This window comes from Phascolarctos cinereus, unplaced genomic scaffold, assembly GCF_003287225.1.
Source record: "Phascolarctos cinereus isolate Bilbo 61053 unplaced genomic scaffold, phaCin_HiC Scaffold_2;HRSCAF=192, whole genome shotgun sequence".
Lineage (NCBI taxonomy): Eukaryota > Metazoa > Chordata > Mammalia > Diprotodontia > Phascolarctidae > Phascolarctos > Phascolarctos cinereus.
In genome coordinates this window covers 200932401-200959494 of record NW_027555625.1, presented here as the reverse complement: position 1 = coordinate 200959494, position 27094 = coordinate 200932401, and the positions used below count along the sequence as shown (strand labels likewise).

Sequence of the window (27094 nt, the reverse complement as noted above, 5' to 3'; positions counted from 1 at the left end):
GTAATAAGTCACTCACATGTCTCTAGCATGAATAGTTTGCAAATCTCTTTCCTTACAACAATTTTGAGAGGTTGGTAGTATTTATAAGGCACTTAGGCCAAGAAAGAGCTGATAACATATGGAAGGTTCCATTTGAGTAAAATGCTGTCCCCTGATTAGCAAAGGTAATTAATATTACCAATTCATTTACTTAAAAATAGCTATCACTACGCAGGCCCAATAGAGGAAATGTGGTACAGCTGCCAATACAGATGTTGAGGTCAGAGGATTTAGGTTCAACCTAGCTTTGGCATTTATCTCCTCAGTGTGACTTTAGGCCAAGCACTTAATTTCTCAGTTTACAGAGTGTAAAATTTAAAGACTAGATTATCTCTAATGTCTTTTTAGCTCTAAATGTCTGATCCTATCAAGTTCAGTGTGTAACTACTACCCATACTACAGATGACTGATGGATGGGGAAAACTGAATAGGAGATAAACAAGCTATAGTTAGCCAGTACTTCTCAACTGCCATCTATGTGATATTCACTTTCCATCTTTCAGAGATTGTTTTATTCCTTGTTTTGCTACCATATAGCATCTGGTGCTAAAAGATTGACCCCTTTTTTTCTGAGAAGATTTGGGGGGTTAGTAAAGAATTTCCTAAAGGGATGCCAGTCCACCTTTCCTTTTCCTATCAGCTTTAGGCCCAGGTCATACACTTGCACTTTCTAACCCAGACATACATACTTATTGGACATTCTCTACAAACTGTCCTTCCAAATTAATGTAATAAGCCAACCTTTACAATAGACATCCACCTGGGCTTCCTGTGTGGATGGTCAGGCCAAACTGCTGAGTGGTTATAGATCTCTTCAAGGAGCTCTGCAATGCTCTGGGGCTTCAGTTGAAAATCAGTATCACACAGAGTGAAAAGGAGAGGCTTACGGTATGTAGGAGCTAAATGTATCATCTTACCAATGAGGGACTTTGAAGAACAACCAGAGTAAAAGATGTCATCAAAGAAATGCATGATAAGAAGAGAAGATGGGCTGATCATGAAGCAAGGGTGAAGGATGACAAATGGACAGCCTAAGTACTCTACTGGTATCATTATGGTGTCTAGAGAAACTGAGGCAGGACTCCACCATGGTACGTGGACTCTCTATGGTAAACTCTCAGGCGGACATGGACAAAGATTTCACAGGTTGCATGGGCTTAGGTGAATTGTCATCAGTGTCACTGGAGAGAACTTCCAATCAACAAGATCACCGACCTAACTGAGTATGTGAGTTGGCTGGCAAGTCATTTCCCTTTTCTGGGCCTCAGTTTTCACCTGTATAAAACAAGGGGCTTGCTTAATGTTTTTGTTCCATGGACACCTCTGGCAGTTTGGTAGAGCCTATGGACCCTTTCTTAGAAAAACGTTTTTAAATACTTGAAGGAAATGCTAAATTTCAGCTAGAGGTCAGTGAAAATAAAGATGTGATTTTTTTTGCCCTGAACAAATCCATGGACCCCCTGAAGGACCCTAGATCAAGAACCCCTGGACTAGATGGTCTTGAGGTCCCTTCTGGCTCCAAGCCTTATGACCTTAATATAGTGTGGCAGGTAGGACAGTGCAAACCTGACACCATTACTTACTAGCCTGGTGTGAGGCATTTGACTTTCCCAAGACTTAACTTTCTCATCTGAAAAATAAAGTGGATTATATTTGCACTACTTACCTCACAGGGTTGTTACAAGAGGAAGCACTTTGCAAACCTTAAGCCACCATGTCAATGTGCAGAATTTATTATGATTATCATTACCTAACATAGCAATCCGGCTATGAAAAGAGAACATTTCACATAAGCATGTGCTGCTAATCCAAGTCCACACTTAAGAGTCTCTGAGGACACAAGAATTAAAGGTTAAAGCCTGAAGGTCTTTAGGGACCTCAGCTTATGTTTCTGTCAAGTGTGCAATGGTGAACACAAGATGGGAGAAAAACCTCCCAGTGCCTGGTAATCCTTAGCACATGCAACTCTTCAGAATTGGCCTGCTTTTTACTTGGTGTCAAGGGGAAGACTCACTGCGGATCAAGCAAGAAAACAGAAAGCTCAAGTGCAGATTTAAATTGGCAGGCACTTGAAGTAGTTAATGAGGCCAGGAGGGAGGCATCACGGCCTTTGTGTTTCAAGGAGGCATTAACCGCCAGGGTCGTGGACATGCATTTGTCAGATTAGTCCTCCACAGTGGACAAAGGAGGAGGGAAATGAAATCAAATTGATTCAGGCTTATTAGCAGACCCTTCTGGCTCATACAGGAAAAGTAAGGATCAGTGGGTCAATACACCAACGCTCAGAGGCCGTGGGGTGTTCAGTTCGAGCCTCCCCCAAACAACTTCTGTTCTCTGTACTCACCCACCACTCTTGGTCCTCCTCACCATCCACGATGATCATATCCCCTTCTGAAAATGTCAGCTCATCAGGGTTATCTGCCACACAGTTGTAGAGAGCTTTTACTCTTTTGGGTTTGGTCTTTGTCTGGAATATTTAAAGAATAAAAAATTCAGTAAGTCATTATGATGAAGCCAGTGAATGGCAACTGCTCTCTATTTAGGATGGTAAAAGGGAAAAATTCATCTTTTAGGGCAGTTTTCTGGATGTCTCCTTTTTTACACATCCACAGAGCAGGGGACTTTATTTTTTAAAAAATTTAAGTTTTTACATAATTTTCTAACAACCATTACCCCAAGGAATCCTCCTTTATAACAAAGAAAAACAAGTAAGCACCACCACCGATGACCCATTTCCTCAGAGTCTGGTTTTGTTTTTTGTTTTGGATTTGTTTTAGTGTTCTTATAGTTTATATATTGTTCTCTTGATTGTTTACTTCACTCAGCATCCATTGGCATGTCTTCCCATGATTCACTGGACTCCTCATATTTGTCATTTCTTTCTAACTTTTTGTGGTATTCTTTTTTTTTTAAACCATTCACTTTTTAATTTTGAGTTCCAAATTCCTGTAGAACTCTCCAGACCCCTCCCTCCCCATGCTCCCAGCCACTGAGAAGGCAAGCAATATCATACCCGCTATACATATGAAGTCATGTAAAACATATTTCCATATTGGAAAGGAAGGAAGGAAGGAAGGAAGGAAGGAAGGAAGAGAAAGGCAAAAAAAAAAGCTTTAATCTGCATTTGGAGTTCATAGGTTTTTTCTCTGGAGGAAGATAGCATTTTTCATCATCAGTCCCTTTGGAATTGTTGTGGATCACTGTATTGCTAAATTGCTAAATCTTTCACAACTGATCATTGTCACAATATTGCTGTTTACTGTGAACAATGTTCTCCTGGTTCTGCTCACTTCACTTTCCGTGAGTTCATACAGATCTTCCCAGGTTTTTCTGAAAACATTCCCTTCATATTTTTTTTTAACAGCACAACAGTATTCTATCACTATCATATACCACAACTTGTTCAGCTATTCCCCAATTTTTGGGCATCCCCTCAACTTCCTATTCTTTGCCAATATTTGTCATTTCAGGGGAGCAATAGAAAGCATTACCCCTCCTAGAATCACAGACTTTAGATCTGAAAGGAACCTCAGAGATCACCTTATCTGAGGCTGAGAAAAATTAAGACTTGCCTAAAGCTAGCAGATGAGTGATTATTCTCTTCCTGTAATAATAGGGTCACAACTACTCTGCAGTCAAAATTCTTTCACCCACCTGGGAAAAACAAGAAAGAAGCCCTATCACTTTGGCATCACTTCCACTATTAAGTGTTCTCATATACACACCTTTCCTTTCTATGAAAGAGAGAAATCTGAAAGTGAAAGTGAATGCTCCCTTCATTTCTAACACACTCTCCCTTGTAATATATTTGTCTGTGTGCTTGCATGCTCTTCTTCCTCTTTTCTACCTCCCCTCCACCCGCATAAAATGTAAGCTCCTTACGGCCGGAAAGTTAAACTTTTTTTCATCTAGTCCAATTGCCTCATTTCATTTATAAGGTAATGAAGCCTAGAAGAGGTAACACCAACAGTAAGAAGCAGAACGATGACTATGGGACTATGTGAGGCAGCATGCTTCAGGGGACAGAGTACTGGCTCTGAAATCTGAGTTCAAATCCTACTTCTAATGCTTAATATCTGCTAATGCTTAATGACCTTAAGACAAGTCACATAACATTCCTGCATCTCAGTTTCCTCGTCTGTAAAACAACGGGGTTGAATCAGATGGCTTCTGAGATCCCTTCTAGCTCTAAAACACTGATCTCAAAATCTGAACTCAGGTCTTTTAACACCAAGTTTTTTCTATTATATTATGCTCCTTTCTTTCCTCTTCATTCATAAGAAACATTCTGTAAGTGATCTGATGATAGGTTGGAGGGTTAACCTGGCTTAAATTTTTTTAAACAATTAAATATTTTATTTTCAGTCCCATATTTTTCTCTCCTTCAATTCCCCTCCTGCATCCTATGAGATGGCAAGAAATATGAATTATACATATGAAGTCATACAAAATATACTTCCACATTAGCCATGTTGCAAGAAAAAAAAAGCTAGAAAAGAAAAGAAAGTGAAAAAAATATGTTTCATCCTACTCTCAGAGTTCATTAGTTTTCTCTGGAGGTGGACAGAATTTTTCATTATGAGTCCTTTGGAAGTATTGTGGATCACTGTATTGCTAAGAGTATTTAAGTCTTTCACCGTTGATTATTATTACAATGTTACTGTTACTGTGTACAGTATTCTAGTTCTGCTCCCTTCACTTTGCATCAGCTCATACGTGGTCCTCCCATAACCTGGCTTAATTTGATGATGATCATCATCATCACTGCTGGAGAGTAGCTGGTTTTTCTCAACCTCACTGCTAACTCTGGAAAACTACTGCCTCCTTTGCCTCTGAAAGCTGGACCAAGCGGCCTCTGAGCTCCCTTCCAGCTCTAGAACTTTGGACGTCTCCACTCTTCTCTTCCTCCCTTTTATGTGACCTTGACTTCTGTTTTACTGAGAAGTCTAAAGCCACATGATATGAACTCAATTAACTTCCTTCATCCACCTCCTTAAACCTCGGGACCCACATTTGAATTTTTAATTTCAGTCTGAGAGGATGAGGTGCCTGTCCTATTAGGGACAGCTAATCTTTATACTTGTGCATCTTTGATCTCATGATCTCCAGTCTCCTGAATGACTATATTCCATCAATGGTTTCTCCTCCCTCTCTCCTGAATTTTCAGTATTTCCCTGTCTTTTGGAGCCTATGAATATGCTGAAAGCATGAGGATCATACAAACATGCTCAAGTCTCCCACACTTGAAAAGAACTTTCCTATGATCCTGCCCACTGGAATTTACTGAGTAGGGGAGGTGGCGTGGTCAGACCTATGCTTCACCTGAGTGGAGAATGGATTGGCACAGACACTTGGAGCAAGAAGACCAATTAGCATAATCCAGGCATGAGGTGATGAGGGCCTGCACCAGAACAGTGTCAATGTTAGAGAAGAGAAGGGCCACATACAAGGGACGTGAGGGGAGACATGACTTGACAACAGACTGGATCTATGGGGTGAGTTCAAATGAAGAGTCTAAGATGACACCAAAGCTGTGAGCTTAGGTGATAAGGAGGATGGTAGAACCATCAACAGCAATGGAGAAGTTCTGAAGAGAAAGGTGAATCTGAGGGGAAAGATAATGAAGTCTGTTTTGAACATGCTGGATTTGAGACATCCAGTAAATAATGTCAAGTAGGCAGCTGGTGATGTGGGTGTGGAGCTCAGGAGAGAAATTTGAGCTGGATATGTAGATCTGGGAATTATCTACAGAGATGATCACTGAGCCCATGGGAACAGATGGAAATCCACAAGTGGGACAGTATAGAGAGAAAAAAGAGTCCAGGACAGACACCCAGAGTCAGCGGGCATGGCATGGGTGAAGTTTCAGCAAAAGTGGCTGAAAAGAAGCTGTCAGACAGGTAGGAGGAAAACCAAGAGAAAGTAGTCATGGAAACCTAGAAAGGAGAGAGTATCCAGGAGGAGAAAGTGATCAACATGTCAGAGGCTGCAGAAAGGTCAGGAAGGATGAAAGATGAAGAAAAGCCATTAGATTTGGTAACTTTGGAGAGAGCAGTTTCAGTTGAATGAGGTGAGGAGCCGGATTTTCAGAGGGTTTAAAAGAAGGACTGAGTAGAGACAGCTTTTTAAAGGTATTTATCTAAGAAGGGGAAAAGAAATATAGAACAATAGCTGATGGGGATGGAAGGGTCAAGTGAGGGTTTTTTAAGGATGAGAGCCTTGAGTATAGGCAGAGATTGTGGGAGATAAGTCAGAGTTGTTTAAGATGATATATGATATAAGAGAAATGGACAAGAGGAAGCTCTTAGTGAACGGCCTTAATTTTTTTTTGGTGTAGACTGAGGCAAGGTCCTCAGACGAGACAGTAAGGGAATTTATACCATGAGATGCTTGAGAAAGGAGGTTTGCAACATCCACAGTGGAATAAAGAATCAATTAAGGAAGATTAGAAAGATTACCTTGATGTAGTGAAGGCCCACTTGGGATTAGATAACATAAATTTGTAGTGGACCCTTTATAAGCTGACTTATTCTAGCTGCATTCAGCTCCACATGATTAGAAGCAAAAGAGGTGGACCAAAGGAGTAATCTAGGCTTGGGGTTTGGTAAGGACTGGCAGTAAGACAAGGGATGGTCATGAAGCAGATGAGAAGAAAGCTAGTATAGAGCCGAACTCTGGCTCACTAGGAGGCTGTGACTGCACAGATTATAATGTTATATAGTTAATGGCCTGACAAAGTTGTTCATCCTTTGTACTTCAGAGAAGACCAATGACATCATGACATTGGGGTCAAGGCACAATATGCTGGACTGTGGCCGATCAGTCCAACATGAGTTTGGAAGGCTCTACACCAGTCAGGCACACATAGTCCATTTGAACATTTACAATGGAGTTGTCTCTAGAGCTGCACATCCCACGTTTCCTTTGTGCTACTAAGATTCTGCTTTGCTCGAAGGGCACAGTGCCTTTTTTCGATGTGGGCACACTATACTGGGTAGTCCTGTGCCAGTGTCTCCCATGGCTCACAATCGATATAAAGTTCTTCAGAGAGACCTTAAGACTGTCCTTGTACCACTTCTTCTGCCATCTGTAGGAATGCTTGCCTTGTGCAAGTTCTCTGTAAAAGCCTACAGATCTGCTGTGCTGACTTCACTGTTATATGCCCATGAAACCTGGACAGTCTATCAGCACCATGCCAGAAAATTGAACTGCTTCCATTTTAATTGTCTCAGGAAGATCCTGATGATTCCCTGGCAAAGATAAAGTACCAGACACTGAGGTCCTCTCTCAGGCTGAACTGCCAAGCATTCAAACTGTACTGCAGAGAGTACAGCTCTGATGGGCTGGCCATGTAGCCCAAATACCAAACACACTTATCTAAAAGACCATTTTATGACAAACTCAAACCACGCAAGCACTCACATGGAGGTCGGCCTGAGAAAGTACAGAAGGCTGGAAGGACTGGAGGGCACAATGAGGAAGAACAACAGGATTAGTGATAAGATGACATAGGGAAAGACTGAATGATATAAGATTTGATCAGAAAAAAGAAAATTTGAGGTTTATGAACCTGGAAGCAGAACATTTTCAGGTGACAGCAAGATCAAAGGTATGCCCACTTCTGTGTGAACCTCGAGTGGAGTGGAGGTTAGGTCATGGAAACTGAATAAATTGAGGAACCGGGAAGTTAGGGTATTAGAGAAAACATCAATACACATGCTAAAGTCTTCTGGTATGAAAGTGGGAGTTGAGGGAGAGAGGAAGACATTGTGCCAGATACTAGGCTCACTGAGGAAAGAGGGAGAGTGTTAGAACCTCTTCAAACAGAGAAGTAAGATTGAAAGTGGCTAATGAACAAATAGGAAGTGGTAGTAGTGAATGCAGGATCACAGTGTAAGGGGATAGCAAATAATCCATCAATAAACATTGATTAAGCACCTACAATGTGCCAGGCACTGTTCTAAGGGCTGGGGATACAAAAAGAGGTTAAAAAAAAAAGCCCCTTCCCTCAAGAATCTTACAATTTAAAGGGGGAGACAATATGCAAATAAGCATATACAAAACACACTCTATACAAGATAAATAGGAAATAATTAACAGAGAGAAGGCACTGGAATTAAGAGAGATTGGGGAAGGCTTCCTGTCAAAGGTGGAATTTTCATTGGGACTTAAAGTCAGTAGTCTGAGCAGAAGAGGGAGAGTATTCCAGGCATGGGGGACAGCCAGAGAAAAGCCGAGAGATGGAGTGTCACGCTCTACTTGGTAATTTATTTACATATGTATCTTAATCTTGGTCAAATGTGTATCCTCCTTTGGCGCCTTGTACCCAAACTTCACTACTTACCATCTGCGACTTCCTTGGCATAGGTGCTGGTGGCTGCAAACCCGAGGACGTGTTGGACGAAAGACTGGACACATCAGAGATCTCCCCAGCTGTGAGAAGCCCAAAAAGAATCTTTCTGAAAACATGCTATCCCATCTGTTTTGATTAACCCCAATTAACCCAAACAGAGTCACTTTCTACATCTGCAAAGGAAAATAGCCTTGACAGGAAATGTTTCTTGATTCTATTCATATGTTCTCCTGAATTTCCAAATAATCATATTCTAACTTTTCCTACCTGTAGGTTTCCAATCTTCATAATAATTCACAGATTTAATAATTCCATAGGCTTAAGCTCTAGATACTCCTCAGTTAATTTATGATTCTGGGACTCATTCCTGGGCTTTGCCCTTTCCCCTGTTGGCCAGTTTATGGCAATCCCGATGGAAGAGTCAGTGGGCACCCATCATTAAAGCTTATGTTCCTTTAGTAGTGGAATTTTAGTGATGCCTCCAAGCACGTGGCCTGATGTTCTGGAAACTGAATTCAGCCTCTCTTTGTCCTAAAAAGTGCCCCCAGCCTGAAACAGATATTGAATGAGGTAGTTACCAGTTCCTTTAGGTTGGCCTTTGTTGATCAAAGGAGATGACCTGTCAATGCTGTTAAGAACAAAAAGGAAAAAAAAAGACATTACCAATCTGTAAATTTTAAGAGCCAAGTACTTTTGTTAAGTATGCAGAGACGTCACAATTATCATTTCAGTTTTCTTAAGCCCAAAGAGGAGTCAAGAGACTTGGATTGGGATCCCAGCTCTGCCACTTAACAATGAGGTCTTAGGCAAATCACTTAACCATTGTGAGGCAGGCCTCAGGTTCAGCATCTAGAAGATGAAGGAGTTACAGTCTCTAAGGTCTGCTAGCATCACTGATTAGCAATCTGTTTGACCTTGAGTACATCCTTTTTCCTCTTCAGGGTGTAAAATGAGGTAGTCTCTAAGGTCCCTTCCAGCTCAAAGGCCATGATTCTGTGACCATAAAAGCCTTCAGTTGTATAGCTGTAGTTGCTAAGGCCCACTGTGGTTAGCACATTTATGAATCAGAACCCAACACAATAAAGCCTTGGAAGCTGCCATTCATCTGCTCCTTCTTCCCCTTTCTGGGCCTCAATTTCTTCTTCTATAAAACAAGAGAATGGGTGGGACAATCCCTATGGTCCCTTCCAGTTGTGACAGTCTATAAAACTACATGGATCTTCCCTTCTCTGAAAGGGGGATAATAATAACATCATTCCTGTCCTATCTCACAGCACCTTAGAGGATTAATAAAACATATGCGGAGAGGAGCTAGGAGAAAGACCATATCTTGTTCTTCTGGTGTCTTTTATAGTGCTTAGCAGCAGAGGGATTAAACATTTAGGAGTAAAAAGGAGAGAGTGAGCTTATTAATAGTAAATACTTGCTATTTTACCTTCAAATACAAAGGATTGTGATGTGAGTGTGTCCCTCTTTAAGAAAATCCAAATGTATACAAGTTGTAGCATTATGGTATAGTTCTTTAAGGAACTGTTTTCTTTTAAAAAGTGAACTCTAACAGTGCTTTAAAAATGCAATTCAATGTATATACAAAGCTTTTTCAGACCACTTCTATTGTATAAAGCAAAGCATTCTTAGATTTAATTTATTTGTGGCTTATTTCCTTGCAGAGGCAGATAATGAAAACCTGTGGTCTGGGTTTTGTATGTTAACATAGTGCTTTGATTTTCCTAAAGAATACACACACACACGTACACTTAACCCATCCAGAACACAGTTGAAAACCTTGAAGGAAAAAACAGATTCTAGGGCCCTCTCAGAGTGGAGGCAGCTAGGTGGTGCAGTGTCTAAAACACTGGACCTGGAATCAGGAAGACCTGAGTTTAAATCCAGCCTCAGACATTTACCGGCTGTGTGACCCAGGGCAAGTCACTTAACCTTGGGTGTTTCAGTTCCTCATCTACAAAATGAAGATAATAATAGCACCTACTTCAGACGGTTTGTTGTGAGGATCAAATGGGATAATAATTGTAAAATGCTTGGCATGGTGTCTGGCAAATATTACGTGCTATGAAAGTATTAGATAATAATAATAATAATAATGATGATGATGATAATGTTTTACCTAGAATTCTAATAAGCAAGTATTTATTTTCTCAACTCACAGCAAGAAAGAGAGAGACAGAGAAAAACACACAGAGTGTGTGTGTGTGGGGGTGTCCTGTGGGCTCATGTGGTATGGAAGATGTTAGAGACAGGCACAATGTCTTCAGTGTGAAGACACAGTTAACAACTTGTAAAAGTATGAAAATCTAAAGGAAAAATTCTGAGTTATAAAGGGTAGCTCTCTGGAAGGGGAGAGGGAGAGGGAGAGGAATACAGGATAAATCTAGGCAATGCAAAAGACGTCAACAAAATCTACTTTTTAAAAAAATTGAGGGGATTATTTAGTATAAAGGCAAAGAGCACTATACCTGTCAAAAGTCCTGAGGGCATGCCAGTATTATAGCACAGAACAATAATGACCAAGAATCACCAAGTAAAGGTAAAATTAAGTTCCACATAGTTTGTCAAAGATCTCAGGGAAGCAGGTAGGATATTTTAAAAGGTTTCTGTCCAATGCCTCACATGGGAGGCACTTGATATTTGATAAATTTTCATCAAAAGTGGTAAAAATAATTTTGCTGCTTAAAGTGGTTGTGTGGTAAATGCAATTATGTGACACAGGTCATTTCCTGATGATGGTGGGTAAGTGAGGTGGTATAACCTCTCCCCCAAAAAGGAAAGGCTGTTATCAGAAAAAATGAGACAAGGTCTGTAATAGCTCTATGTAATTGTTAGGCTACTATACAAATGTGGGCTGCCATACAAGGACCAGGTGGAACAACCAGAGAAGACAAGACTTGAAGGGCAGTGGATAGGATGATTCATGATCCATCTCATTTGAGTATCTAAAGTGTCACATGGAGGAATGATTACCTTTGTTTTGCTTAGACACAGGGCAGAACTAGAGGCAGTGGTGGAAGTTACAGTGAGAAATATAATGGTTCGATGTGAAGGAAAACTTCCTAATTAATGAGAGTAGTTAAAGGGTAGAATGGGACGCTCTGGCAGGCAGTGACTCCCTTAGCAATAGAGATCTTCAAAATGAGGCTAAATAACCACTTGTAGACATGGTAGAGGGAATTTCTGTTTAGTGAGCCAGTCAAATGGCCTGCTGTGTGACAGGCACTATGCTAACTGTGAGGGATATAAAATAAGGCAAAAACAGTTTCTGCTCTCAAGGGCATCACAAAATGTGAGAGAAAACAGGCAAATAACCACATACAAACAGGTACTGGTTGGATTGCATGACCTCTGAGGTTCCTTCCAACTCTGACTTCTGTAATTCTATTATTAGAATTCATTCAGGTCATATCTCCTCCAAAATCTTTAGTAGCTCCCCATTACCTACTGAATAAAGTTCAAACTCCTCGGTCATTCATGATCCTCTAAAATCTTCCACCAGCCTACAATCTTAGCTCTCATTTCATACGACTCCCTCCTCCCATATATTCTGTGCTTCCGTCAGTCACACTCTCTGCCAAACAATGTGTTCATTTCTCACACCGCAAGTGCTTCATCCATTTTGTTTCCCATGCCTAAATATTAATCTTTTAACTTATTTCTAACTTAAATGAAAGGAAGTGATCATTTTTCCTTTCCTTTTTCAATAAATTTCTATTTATATTTTCTGTTTCTTATATCACCATAGTAATCTCCTGTATCCTTCCACATCTCCCTTTGTGAACTGCCCCATGTGACACATACTATTTTCAGAGAGGAAAAACAAAGCCAGCATAACTGCCTGATACATTGAGAAAGTCTGAAAATGTGTACAGTGTGTAATAGCTGTGGATCTCCCACCTTCGCCAAAGGGTGGGTTGGAGGTGTCATCTCATATACCTTCATTCGAGTCTCACTTGGTTTTTATAGTTTTGTTACATTTGCATTTGATTTTTTGGTGTGTCATTCTTTCCATTTACTTTGTTGTAATTAGTGTGCGTATTATTTTCTTAGCTCTGTTTACTTCACGGTATCAGTTCATATAGATCTTTCCATGCTTCCCTATACATTATACACATAATTTCTTACAGCACAGTAATATTTTATCACATTTATGTACCACGATTTGATTAGCTATTTCCCAATTGACGAGCATCAACTTTGTTACCAATTCTTAGCTACCATAAAAAGTGCTGCTATAAATATTTTGGAGTATGTGGGGACTTTCTTCTTAATGATGACTTGCCAGTAATAGAGCTTCTGGTTCAAAGGGCATGGACAATTTAGTCACTTTTTTACATAATTCCAAATTATTTTTCAAAATGGTTGTACCATTATCTAGTTCCATTAACAATATAGCAGTGTGCCTATTCTTCCATAGCCCTTCCACTGGGGTAACATTGTGCTGTATTTTGTCATTTTTGCCAATTTTCAGGGTACGAGAAGAAACCTCAGGGTTGTTTTGGTTTGCATTTGTCTTATTGTTAGTGAATGGAGGCATCTGTTTCATGAAGTTGTGGATACTCTGCAATTCTTTTGAGAATTGTTTATTCATATTCTTTGACCATTTATTTATTTATTGGGAACAGCTATTAGAAAGAGTGCATGAGTGTGTGTACAAATATATATGAGGGGAGAAAGAGAGATAGCCAGAAACAGTATACACCTTGAAAACCAAACCTCTATTTCTTTTGTGTTCTCAATTTTGTTAGGATATACCTGTATATAATAATGTTCTGATCATTCTTTTGTTTCTTCTGGATTTGCTGTGATTTCACCATCATCTGCCATTTTATTGATTTAATTTTCTGCTCTCTTTTTAAAAAATTAAGATTAGCTAAGGGTTTATCAACTTTATTAACCTTTTCAAAGAACCAGCTTTTAGTTTTATTTGTTATTTCTGTGAGGTTTGTTTCCAATTATTTTCCCTCTTGCTTATCATATATCCTCTTCTGTGCATATTTTAGAAGTTTGTTTTTTTTTAAATTTTAAAAATGCATATTTAGTTCATTAATCCTCTTTTTCTTAATGCATGATTGAATGGATATGATTTTCCCCCAGAGGACTGTTTTGGCCGAATCTCAGAAATGTTGGCATGCTGTTTCACCATGATAATTGTCTTTTCAGTAGTCATTAATTACTTCTATGATCTGTTTTCTGATCCACTCAATTATTTAAGATTTCGCTGTCAAGCCTCCATTTAGGCCTGCAACTTTTGTTTGTGGTCCCTGCATCAATTTTTACTTTCATTGCATTATGGTATAAAAAGGATTTATTAACTATTTTTGATTTTTTTTTAAACTGCTATGTTCAGTTTTTGTAAAAGTTCCATGTAGTGCAGAGAAATATGTATTTTCTTTTGCTGTCCCATTTAGAAGATACCATAAGCCTTTTAACTTGTTTCTCCAGAAATTTGTTCAGTTCCGTATTTTCCCCTTTGTTTATCTTTCAGTTTGACTTACCTACAATAGAGGGATATTGTAGTCTCCTGTTACATACTATTGTGTTAACTATGTCCTTCTTGTAGCTCTGATAACATGTCTTCATGAATTTGAATACTAAGGCATTTGGAGTATCTAAGTTCATTATTAATGTTGGTTGGTTGCCTACGGTTTCTTTCAGCATAATACAGTTTCCTTGTTTATGCCTTCTTATTTATTTGAATGCTTTTGCTTTGTCTGATAGCATGATGTGAAATTCTGCTTTCTTGGATTCACTTGATATATAATAATTTTTGTGTGTGTGTCTTTGTTTTCAAATGTGTTTCTCAAAAGCAACAAATTGTAGGGTTTTAATTTATTTTACAATCTCTCTTTTTTGTTTGTTTTTCATTTTATTGGAATGTTTAATCCATTCAGTTTTTGGGGTGTGTGTGTGTGTGAGGCAACTGGGGTTAAGTGACTTGCCCAAGGTCACACAGCTAAGCTATTAAATGTCAAGTATCTGAGGCCACATTTGAACTCAGGTCCTCCTAACTCCAAGGCTGAAGCTTTCCACTGCACCATCTAGCTGCCCCTAATCCATTCACTTTTAAAGTTATAGGTGTTAAGTTTACATTTTTCTTCATTTGTCTCTAAAAATTGTTTTTTAAGTTATGATTTTCCCCCTATCTTTTGTTATAAATACAGTATTATGTTTCTTCATTTACTTTAATCTTTTAGGGTGGGCCTATTTCCAATGGCAAAAGCCCTAACCCTTGATCTCTTCTCATTTGTTACCCCTTTCCCTTTAGTGTTTTATTAGTTCCTTTTTTCTTTCCCACTTTTATCTGGGTATATATTTCTTCTATCTCTTTTCCTCTTTCAGTCAAGTTTATTCCCTCTTGTTGTCCTTCCCATTCAGCAAGTCTAATTCATTAAATTTTTAAATTTCATTTTTTTGTCCCCTTTCCAAAAAGAATTTCTCTCACTTTTCATAATTGATCTTACCTTTCTGTTTACTCTAAACTCTCATTCTCTGATTCATAACCCCCTATAACTGTCTGGTCTCTGCCTTTTCTCTGCATTCTTTCTGCAATCAAAGCTTCCAAGGTATGCATTCTAGGCTCTCCCCTCTAGGTGTTTTCTGTCTCTGCTCTCTAGGGCTGACCCCACAGATTCCCCTTTTCCATTGTGTCTTCCAGAACAATGCCCCTAAGGGTTCCAATTCCCCCCTCACAAGACAAGTAGGCTTTTCAAGTACCAAATCCCCTAAGACTCATCCAGTATAAGGTTCTCATCTGCCTTCACTGACCATCTCTTTTCACCCAAAGGAGTAATCGTCAGTGGAACCCTTTCTGTCTTTAAAGTAAGGCCTCCTTCTTTCCCCTTCCTTTTTCAAATTTTCCCTCTTCTTCCTCACCTACTCCCCTGTAGGATAATTTCTTTCTGAGACCAGAGAGGTCACCCTTTCCTCATTGCTAACCCCTCAATTAGACCTTGGTACATCACTATCCCCTCTCTATCTCCCAGTCCTCTTTCCACTTTTATGTACTCTCCCATGCTGTAATGTAGTTCCATGGCAGGGGAAAAAGCATTGACTTACCTGTAGGCAGAGTGTCACCAGATTCTATTTATAATCATCTTGTCTACTTTCTTGTTATTTCTACCAGATTTTCATCTTGACTCCTGTTTCTTTGTATACATTCAGAAAGAACCGGTCTTTGTGTTATTACTCTGTTGCTCTTGCTATCCTTGCCTATTCCATTTATTCACTCCTGCATTTCTGTTGTTTGGCATGTTTGAGAAACAAACTCTTCAGTTCTGGTTTTTTAAAATAATATTTCAAACTTTTCTTTATTATCTAACATCCATCTTTTCTTCTGTATGGTTAAGCTTAGATTTTCAGGGTACACCTGAGCTCCAATGCTCTTTGGAACATATTATTCCATTCTCTACCCCCTTTTCTAGTGGGTGTAGAATAGTCTTGTGTTACTTGAATGTCCTTTCCTTTGTATCTGAGGGTCTTTCTCCTAATGGCTTGCAGAACATGTTGCTTCTGAATTGAACTGTTAAATTTAACCACTATGTGACTTGAAGTTTTCAGCCTTGGGTTTTTTTTTTCTGGAGGCAATCTAGGAATTATTTCAGTTGGAATTTCATTTTCTTGTTCAGAAGTTCTGGGTAGTTCTCTTCTATTATTTCCTTCATTAGCATGTAAAGGTTTTTGTCCTGTCATGCTTGGGAGACCTATGGTCCTTATGTTGTTTCTACATATACCATTTTTGAGATCAATATGTTTTGCAATAATGAGCATATTTTACTTTAGGATTATTGTTTCTTGCTTCTCTTCTCCGAGGTTGTCATTCATTTCTGTGTATTTGTTTACTGATATATTGTTCTTTCTTTTGTTTCTTTGGTGAGGCTTGCCATTGCAGATTCTAGTTTTCTATTCTGTTAGTTTTGTTGTGTAGGAAATAAATTCCGCTCTCTAATTTTCATTTCTCATTTAAACCACTCAGGAACCAGCACTGTGGTTCCACGTTTTCCTCAAATTCCACAAGATCCTCTTTGTCATCAAGTGTTGGATCACTTTCCCTTATTCTACAGTATTTATTCATAGATGCCTGAACTCATTTACTAGATCTGGAGGCCATATTTCCTTTTGTTGTTAATGTTTTTACTGTTGATTTCTCTGTTTATGTTTAAAGTTTTTGAGTTTTCCTCTTCCTAAAATACTTGGTACTTTCAGTCTCTATCCTGCCTTACTTTCTTTGTCACTCACTTCTTGACTCCCTCCCTTCTGATTGTGGTTTCTTAGGGGGCTGGATCTCAAAGTGCCTCAGCCTTCTCCCACACTGAGCGCATTTAGGGTTCACCAGCCTAGGTCTCTGCCCTACTGACTGGACCTAGCTGGCTCTGGGCTGGCACCAGCAGTTCAGAGCTCTTTTTTATCTGGCACTGAAAGTTCAGAGCTTTGCAGTGCTGGTGCTTCTGGACTGCTGTGTCCAGTAGGATATTGCTCCCAAATGGCTGTGGCCAAGCTGGCTGTTGAGACCCCAGCAAAGTCTGAGCAAGAGTCTCTACAAAACTAGAAAGAGTGAGGGGGGATCATTATGTAGGAGTGGACTTTCATATAAGCCTATGTTATGTCCTTGGGTCTGCTACTGCATTCTTGCTGCCAGTAGCATGGCAGGTGAAGAAGGAGTGCTGAATGAACTCAGGGTCAGTAAGCATCAGGATTTGTTTTGTTTTGTTTTTTAACTGTCTTTTGGATTCTGGATATCTAGACCATGCAACAACTGAAACTGCTTTATCTTTAGTGCATACTTTCTGTTTTGGAGAGGTCTGAGGGGTCTTAAGGATCAGAGAAAATGTCTAGTCTGCCATCTTGTTGATCATGTGAACCAGAACCCATTTTTCTAATGCACTTAGTAATACGGCCAGCTAATTATCTATGCCATTATTATGAGTCTTTCTATTCTGGAAAGTCAAGAAATACACCGCATTTCTGTTACTGACCATACGTTATCCAGTCACACAAGGATACATGGCAGAACTAACAGTCATCTATCCTGTATACCACCACTACTAGCTCAATCCTTCTAAACATGGCTTTGACCATCTCACTTAACATTCCCTATAGCACCAAGTCCAAACTTCCTTATCCTTAAGTAGCCTGGTTTTCAAAGCCCTTGACACCATGGCTTCAATCTGTTTTTCCAGCCTTATTTCCTCTTATGTGCTTACAGGGCCCCCATTCCCTAGCTAGACTGGTCAAACTTCTGTTTCAGAACTTAGCCTTATCCTTTCCTGCCTCCAAATTCTTTGCTCCACTATTGCTTTTTCCATCCATCCATTCATCATTTTACTGGATTTTTACCAAGTACCTAGTGAGTAAGAAACCTTGGTGCTCATCTCTGGTTAGAAGAATATATAAATGTAAAAACAGTGTCCCTGCTCTCAAGAATTTCTAATCTATTTGGGGAAGTTTATCCATCTCTGTGTTACTTCCTACAGTGATGCAGGTCTTTACCCCTTTATGTCTCAATGAGCAATTTCATGAGTTGCTGTGGTTAAAATAATTCATCCTCTGGTGGCCAGCTGTTCAGTGATGAGTCTTTCCACACTTGGCTCACCTGTTCCTTGGATGACCAATAGTCCATTTTCAAGGCTGGACTCAAAAGCCTTTCCAGCTTTGTAGGACCTACCAGGGTACTTCACCAGCAGAGCCTCTGAGAACCACTGGAGAAGACAGTCAGTACATCAACAGGCATTCATTAAGCACTTACTGTGTGCCTGGCACAGTGTTAAGTGCTAGGGATACAAAGAAATATACTTTGGGGAGGCATTGGAAAGGTAAGGCTTAAAATATAGAAGTTACATCATTGCAGTAGGGTATAATTTACATTCACAGGATGCTTTAAAATTCAGGATTCTAGTTTCAGTAACTGTGTGACCTCAGGCAAACTACTCTGATCATCATTTTTTCTGATCTGCAAAATGGGCATAATTATGCCTGACCTACCTACTTCACTGGATTGCTTTAAGGATCAAATGAGATATAAATGCTCTTTTCAAACTATGAAGTGCTATATTGAATGGGAATGTACTTCAGAGACCATTTTGTCCAACTATTATTAATATAAACTAATTTTTTGAGTACTTTTTACAAAATCATGGTGTCAGGTTTTGGAGCTGGCAAGGACCTTAGAGGTGATTAAATCCAAACCTCCTCATTTTACAGATGAGGAAACTGAGGTAAGAACTGTTAAGTGGCCTGGCCAAGATCATACAGATAATATATAGCTAAAGTCGCCTTAAAAATCACATCCCATCAATAGAATTCCTTATGTTTATCTGAATATATCTATCTCAAAGGAGGCTTGTTAATAAATGAAGGCATGTCAACATTTTGGAGGGTCCCTGGCATTAAGAAGTGAAAATGTAAACAACTATTAAGGAACCTTTAACTGAGACTTACCCAGGAGTGGGTTTTTTCTGCATGATTCGACTGGGAGGCTGTGGAGGCAGGGGTGGTGGGGTGGACTTGGACTGCAGGGCTGTCGCATGGGGCGGCTTGGACTGCTGCTGGTTCAAGGCCTCGATCACACTGGCTGTTTTTGCCACAGGAGGTGGCGGTGTTGCACTCAGGGGATCTATAGGGCAAACAAAAGAGACAAAAAAAGAGTACAAGAAGTCAGAATTTAGTCTCTGCAGCACTTGTACTTCTTCTCACCTCCATTGTGTCCTGGAAAGGGAGGAACCTCCTTTTCTCTTCTGCCCTAACAGATATTTCCTAAGGAGGAAAAACACGTACTGTTTTATTGCAGGTTTTTTTTTTAAAGAAAAAACATTCAAAGAAAAGGAAGGGGGGGTAGGAGGCATTTCAGCCCAATAAGAACACAATTCTAGAGTTTACACTAAGCAAGCTTTTCATCAGTCAATTGCATTGTCCCCCTAAGGCAGAAGCAGCCTCCTTAAGTCAAGAGATTGTTAGGCCTTCAGTCCAAGGACCAATGGAAATAGCACTAAGGTAGAAGGGAGGAGACCCAGGTGTCCTGGCTCTGTTCTTGACTAGATGAGGGATCTTGGGCAAATCAGTTCAACTCCCTGTGTCTCACTTTATTCACTGTTCAAATAAGGAAGATATAACCTGCCCAATATTCTTCAGAGAAATATTACACTAATGAAATGAATGAACAGATATGAAACAGATGCTTTTAGAAAAAAAAAGTGTTATTTAAATGTAAAAGACTTTCATCTTTATTTCTTTTCTTTTTTTTTTTTTGGGCAATGGGGGTTAAGTGACTTGCCCAGGGTAACAGCTAGTAAGTGTTATGTCTATGAGGCTGGATTTGAACTCAAGTCCTCCTGAATCCAGGGCCAGTGCTCTATCCAGTGCACCACCTAGCTGCCCCTTTATTTCTTTTGCAAAAGAGACCTGGGTAAGTAGAAGGCACAATTAATTTTTAAATAGGGATAATAATATTCACATTTCCTGCATCACAGAATTGCTGTACAGAAAGTGCTTTGTAAAACATAAGTGCCTATATAAATGTCAGTTATTATAATTTAAAATCCTGGGGTTTCTCTATCATTAAATACGCTTCTAAGAGAGGATGAGAAAATTTCAGTTTGCCAGGGCAACAAGGCAGGAAACATAAGGTAAGGAAAATAACCTACGACAAGTAGTTTTATAGAGTGAAGGATGAAAAGCAGAAAGGCTTGGCCTACTAGCGGAAGTGTTCTAGGTGAGGCCTCTGCCACAGTCAGCCCACTGAGGAGAGGGATAAAGTGACATTTTAGCTCCATGGCCCGATAACCTGGTACTGAACTTCATTCTAAGGTGTAGGTTTTCCTCTGATTCTAATTAAGTACACATGTGCTCCAAGGCCCTCTAATTCTAACCCAGAGGAACATAAAAATTACATTCCCTAAATGAATTAAGCACAAAGTACCGAGGACATTCATTTCTCTTATATCTGATAAGCAGTTACAGATGCACTAAATTCACACATTTTGCTGAACGGGCCTTTTCAAACCCTGAGATGAAAACAACTCCAGTCCATATTCAGAATGTCAGGGAAAACACCACTCTAGCATCCCTATTTCAGTAGGAAATAGGGATGTGGGAAGTTCCAATGACATGGTGGCTGCTAGGGTAAGGAGAAGATGGTGACGGGAAGAGACATAACACACCATACATTATCATCCAAGTACTCATTCAAACTGACTGTTCCACAGGGCTGCAGTATTTGCTGAAGATCACTGAAACCATATGAAATGGCCAAAGCAAGGCTGAGGATCATTATTATAATTAGAGGCAGGACATAGCCTTAAAATGCTTTAAAATACAAAGGAAGAAAGTAAAAATGTGTGGCAGGAATATGATTTTCATAATTATTGCCAGAGAAGAACTGGGACTGGAAAAGAGTAAGAAAATAAGTAACTGGGGTAGGGGGAAGAGAAAGGCTGATTTAAGAAAATCTTTTCACATCCTTGATCAATGGAACTGGTAATAACCTTCCCACTCAGACCTCATGGTGTACTTGGTTCTTTCTGCACTTTTCTTCTATTAATGGTGTCTATCTTTGTGTCTTACTCTCTATTCGATAACAAGCTCCCTGAGGGAGGGCAGGGATCTTTTCCACTGAAACTTTCTATCTCCTCCTATAATTCCCTCAGTGCATCATACAGTGCCCTGCACAAGCAGGTGGCTAATCAATGTTTGCTGAATAAACAAACGAATGAATGGCATGATTCTGGGCACATTAACCAATATACCCCAAAGGACTGATTAAACCCATCTCTCCCCTTGTAACCACGTATCACACTTTTGTTGGCTAAGTTTGGCTTCCCTTTTTTCCCTCCTTCAAGGAGGCCCGTCCCCTGCCATGTAAGAGTTAGTGTAGAATGGCAACAGAAGGAAGAATGAAAAACGTACTCGTAGATGTCACTCGCAGAGGGGGCAGCGGTGGATGGATAGCTGGCGGATCTGACGAAGATCGCTGCCTGCTTACACTGTCCACACTTAAAGAATTTGTCTTCCACGAGGTGTTAGCTGAGGAGGCTGTCTGGACACCAGTGCCCAGGATGGGAGGCTGAACTAAACCCACACACGGACACACACAGAAACAGAACAAAAGATACCACATTACTGATCCTCCCTGTCACAATGCCACCGGCACTCGTGGAGGCTACAGAAGACCTCGTGCCCTTGTCAAGTGGTAAGAAACCATCATTCTTCAGGAGCAAAAGTTCAAGGGAACAAGTGCAAATTGGCCTGTTGTTTGTTGTGGTTGTTTTTTCCCCATGGGGACAGATGTGAAACCAAAGATGCTTCAGGGAAAAATGCAGAGCTACTTTTTTGCTTCTGTATTGTAGTACAATTTTAAATGCTCAAATGGATGCACTACTCAGAGGGAACTGGAGGTGGAAAAGGCACACCCTAAACTTTGTCTCCCGAGGGGTCCGTGGCTCAGGGTTCATCACATGAAATAGCCTTCTCTTTCCCGACTGAGCCATTGCCAACAGTCTTTCTCATACCTAGAGTTCGTGTTATTTCCAAACAAAGAATGACTTCCTCAGCTGGAAGTGGGAGGGAAACACACAGGGTCGAGATCAAAGATTCATTCAATTCATTCTTCAAATGACATTTATAATCAAGTACCTAAGTGTGCACAGTATGAAGCCAGGCATTTTTTGCACTACGCCCTAAGCACATAGGCCTTAGAGGACACAAATAATTTACAAAATACAGCTAGAAATCCAGAACTGAAAAGGATAACTATGATAGCGCATTTTAGGATTTCACACCAGAAAAAAGCATCACCTCCTGCTGTGTAATGAGGAGGAAGCTTTAGAAGGTTCCTTGGGTCTCTATGTGTGAAACTTATTGCCATATAATGTCAACTCATCTTCTCCTTTTAACATCCTGTTAGCTGGTGGAACAATTTCAGGTAAAATGTGTGCATCCTCCAGGAACAGATTCCAGGAAAGGTTATGGGCTTAACAGATGAACACCATGGGAATGTGTGGTGAGTATGAAACATCAATTTGCACACAAAAGAAAAAGTACATTATTTATTATCATAAATTAGTTAATTTTAAAGACAGAAAGGGTAGCAACAGGAGAAAATGTGTGGGGGGAACCACAAAACAGATGCTCAGGAACTGGCAAAGCAAAAAAAATGATCATTAAAACTGTGAAAAGTGGTTGGACTTGGAGTTAGGAAGACCTGTGGTTAAATATGACCCTAGACTCTTTTTAACTAGCTGTGTAATCCTGAGCAAGTCATTTAGCTTCCCTTAGCTTTAGTTTTCTCACCTGCAAACAGAAAATAATAATAATTGTAGAACACAAAGATTCAAAAACAAAAATATACTTTGCAATCCTTAAAATATTATATAAATGTCAGATATCATTATCCTCCCATACAATTCACCAAAGTAACATATAAAACCTTGAGGATGTTTTTTATTCTTGGAGGCACCAATATATACCTCATCATTAAAAGTCTCCAATGAGATGGGATGACCATGCCATTTTAACTCTGTGACTTAGAAAAAACATACACAATATATACACAATGCTTGAAAAAGGGTAATGGGGGAAGGGATCTGAGCTGACCTAGGGAAGAACCCCATTTACAATTCCTCTGACAATGGTCTATAGGCCTAAGGCTGGGTGGGCTTCATAGGGAGGGTTTATTGGAGAACACAGAATTACAGGTGATGAAGTGTGGATAGACTGAATATAAACACTAGAGGGAGCTCCTACATAGATGAGTTCAAAGGTTGCTTTGAATGTTGAAGTATGGTGTGGTTGCCAGGTCAATCACTGGAGCACAGGAGATACCTTTGGGGACGGAAGACCCAGAGTCTACTTTGTTGTCCTGTACCTGCTGCTGAGCTTATGTTCAAGGCTAACCAGTGGAGGAGTGATTTAGAGAGTATAGACTGAAGGTCATTAGAGAGCAAACAATAATAATTAATAAATTTCTGTCAGGAACAATTTGAGTAAGAGACCATATAGTGTAACGTTTTTAGCCAAAAATCCCTTCAGACATCTGTGGCAATTTTATAGACTGCCTTTGCATTTTTCTGGATCTCAGCTTTCTTGGACTTACCTCCCTGTGACCTGTATCGCTTCACTTCCTGGGAATCATCACCAGGCCCTCATGCCCTGTCCCTACTCCCCTTCCTAGTGCCAGCCTGTTCTCAATTCCCCAGTCTCTACTGTCGCCTTCATGGGAGTGGTTGCTAATCTTTCCTTTTTCTCAGCAGTGTCTTGTATCACTCAGAACTTTCTTACGCGTACCATGAGGATCAAGAATCTGATTGAGACCTCAGGAAATCGGATGGTATTTTCTGCTTTGATAAAGACATACCATCTGCTGATGGTGAACATATTCTGTGAAGTCCAAGATCCTCAGGTACAAAACAGAGTTAGTACGTGGTCCTTTCATTCTTACTCATTACTAGATGAGCTAGATTAGGGGTTCTTAAATGGGAGCCCATGAACTTGTTTTATAAAATTTTTTTGATATTTCAGTGTGATTGGTTTTCCTTGTAGTCCAATACTATGTATTTTATTTTGTGCCTTTAAAAATTTATTCTGAGAAGAGGTCTACAGACTTCATCAAACTGCCAAAGGGCATCTGACACAAAAATAATAGCAATAACAGTAATATTAATAATTATAGCTAGCATTTATACAATACTTTAAGCTTTACAAATATCTTATTTGATCCTCATAACAACCCTGGGAGGCAGATGCTATTATTGTCTCCATTTTATAGATGAGGAAACAGAAGTAGACAGAGGCTAAGTGACACACCCAGAGTCATACAGTTATAAGTATCTGAGGCTGGATTTGAATTCAGATCTCCCTTTTGTTGTCAGTCATGTCTGACTCTTTGTAACCCCATTTGGGGTTTTCTTGGCAAAGATACTGATGTGGTTTGCCATTTCCTTCTCCAGCTCATTTTACAGATGAGGAAACTGAGGTAACCGGGGTGAAGTGATTTTCCCAGGGTCACACAGCTAGTAAATGTCTGAGACCAGATGAATCTTCCTGACTCCAGGTCCAGCACTCTATCCATTTCCAATCAGCTGCCCGATAAAATAAAAAAGATTACCCCTGAAGTAGAAGATGCAAATCGAGAACATGCCATTTATTTCCTTCATTTCTAGGGAGACTAAGGAGATTGCTATGCTGACAGTAGATTCTCTGTACTTAAGGAACAACATCAAATGTAATTACAAACTGCCACATTCATCACACCTGGAAAGATTCACTTTCCACCTAACCCACCTACTATATTTCCCATGACAAGAAGGTCTACATAAATACATATAATTTTTTTTTTTTTAGGCAATTGGGGTTGAGTGACTTGCCCAGGGTCACACAGCTAGCAAGTGTCAAGTGTTTGGTCTGAGGTTGGATTTGAACTCACGTACTCCTGATTTCAGGGCCGGTGCTCTATCCACTGTGCCACCTAGCTGTCCCCTATTTTATTTTTGTTTTGGAGTGGTTATGAAAATTGAAGCACTATGTAAATATGCTGTTGTTATGGTGATGATGCTTTCAAAGATTCCACTAAAATCAGTCGCTTGAGGGGGATCCCAGCTGTACTCAGGGGCAGCACAGACTAGAGGAATGACTGCCTGATGTAGAGCCAAAGGACCCAAGTATGACTTACTACTTTGCTTCGTACAACCTGTAAGACTTTGAGTGTATTATTTGCTCCCCTGGGGTCTGTAAAATGAGATTGGTTGTACTAGACTACCTCTAAGGTCCCTTCAAGCTCTCCATTTTATGGTCTTTTTTCTTAATCTTCATATGCTACAAGGGTCTTCTAACTCCTCTTGGCCTCTTCACAAAACAGCAGAAGTCTCTGTACCCAGTGGAATACTTCTTGAATATTTTCAGCCAGGTCACTGGTTCTCCAAGTTGAACTTGCCAGAAATCAGCACCACAACTGAGCCTGCTGCTGTCAAAACCTAACTTTGACTCGTTATGTTTTCCTATGAGGACAAGTCTTTCTGTCTTGTTCTGAATTCTGTCTGTTCTTTCTGACTTCCAGGGCCAACAACATTCTGAGCTGAAGGGTTAATCAGAGACATCCACGGTACTAGAAAATATATCTGGATGCTATATGCAGGTGTACAGAAAAGGAAGGAAAGAAGGGAAATGAAAAAAAGACAAGGAATGTGAAGGAAGAAAGACATGACAGAGGGAAAAAAGAAAAAAGAAAGGGAGAAAGGAAAAAGGAAGGAGCAGGGAAAAAGGGAGAAAGAAAAGAGAGACACTAGGATTGTGCCTGTTATCTTTTTGTCTGTTGACAACTATGTCATCAACAGCCCCCGTCAGGTGCTATATTGGTGTGGATGGAGGTCATAGGTTACCTTCACTGTTCTATTCTAATCATAAATGTGCAACCCTTTTGCTCAATGAAATAAGAGTTAAAATTTCACCACACTCTGACACCATGAATCAGCAGAGGATAGTGAAAAAAACACTGAACTTACAAGCGAGACAATTTGAGTTCAAATTCTAAACTCTGGAATTTAGTAGCCACATGATCTAGCTCAAGTCACTTACCTTCTCTCTCAGTCTCAGTTTCCTTTGTGAAATGGTGGGTAATAATATTTTTGCTACCTACCTTACAGAGGAAGGACCAAATGAGATAATGTGGGTCATGCATTTTTTTAATCATAGGAAACTATGTAACTCTGAACGACAGTTATTATCACAAAACAGTTAAAACCAGAAAAATAACGTTCTGATACTTACATTTGTCATCAACTACAAAACAATGTACCGAAGCAAAACAGTAACCCTTCTGTACCCCACTTCTCCCAATATATTTTTCTACTTTCCAGCTTAGTACCTTTGCCAATATTCCGGGGAGGTAGTGGGGGTGCGTTGGACTGTGAAGGTGGGGGGCTGCTGCTGAGGATGGTTCCGTAGGTCTCGTTTTGTAGAATGCTAGGCATAAAGCCTCTCTGTTTGTCTTTAGCGATGTTAGCAGCATCTCTAGCCAAAGATGCAGCATTCGACTGGTGCTGGCTGGAACCCAGTTGATAAAAACTGACGGGCCTGTCCTCTCGCCGATTAGGGCTGGGCTGCTAAAGGAACCCCAAAACAGAGGTGTCCATGTTGGTGATATTTAATATTCCCTTTTTATTACTTATCTTTTGTGGAAGGGAGAATTCACCTATAACACATCAGCTTGAATACAGACACAAGTTCAATTCCACCATGTTTGCTGGATAGAAGATTTTAAACCTTACCTCCTTCTCTATCTCCCAATTCTCCCCTCCAAAAGTCACCAATATGTCCAATTCATGCCACATTCTTTGTTGAGCATTAAAACCAAGTACAGTGGTTAACATTTCCCCCTCTCCAGTGATTTACTCATGCTATTCCTCTCTAGGAAAGCAATGTAGAGAGCACTAGATTTGAATTCTGACTACTTTTTAACCTGAGTGACCTTGAAAAGCCCTTTCCCTCTCTGGGCCTCATTTTCCTCATCTATAAAATGAAGGGATTGTATCTAATGATCTCTAAAAGTCCCTACAAGCTTCAATTTGATGATCCAAATGCTTGCCCTGATTCCTTCCGTGACACACCCTATTGTGAATCATGGGACAAAGGGTATGATCAATGTTTTCTTCCTGCCTGAATCAGAGTTGTTCCTGTTTAGGCTTCAGAAATCAAAGCCATCCATAC

At 39.9% G+C, this 27094-nt stretch overlaps 1 protein-coding gene across 5 annotated transcripts in view; it reads right to left on the bottom strand.

Moving 5' to 3' along the window:
• Positions 1-27094, bottom strand: part of ASAP2 (ArfGAP with SH3 domain, ankyrin repeat and PH domain 2) — a 254664-nt gene that overhangs the window by 3222 nt on the left and 224348 nt on the right. For 2 of the 5 annotated variants that reach the window (XM_020992602.2, XM_078149759.1), the window contains exons 23-28: positions 26253-26490; positions 21302-21463; positions 18839-19013; positions 8971-9020; positions 8384-8472; positions 2384-2506 (exon numbers count right to left, since the gene is read on the bottom strand). In XM_020992602.2, coding sequence (XP_020848261.1) covers positions 2384-2506; positions 8384-8472; positions 8971-9020; positions 18839-19013; positions 21302-21463; positions 26253-26490 — 837 coding nt within the window. The remainder of the gene's footprint in view (positions 1-2383; positions 2507-8383; positions 8473-8970; positions 9021-18838; positions 19014-21301; positions 21464-26252; positions 26491-27094) is intronic. The other 3 variants (XM_020992604.2, XM_078149760.1, XM_020992605.2) reach the window with 3 other exon arrangements.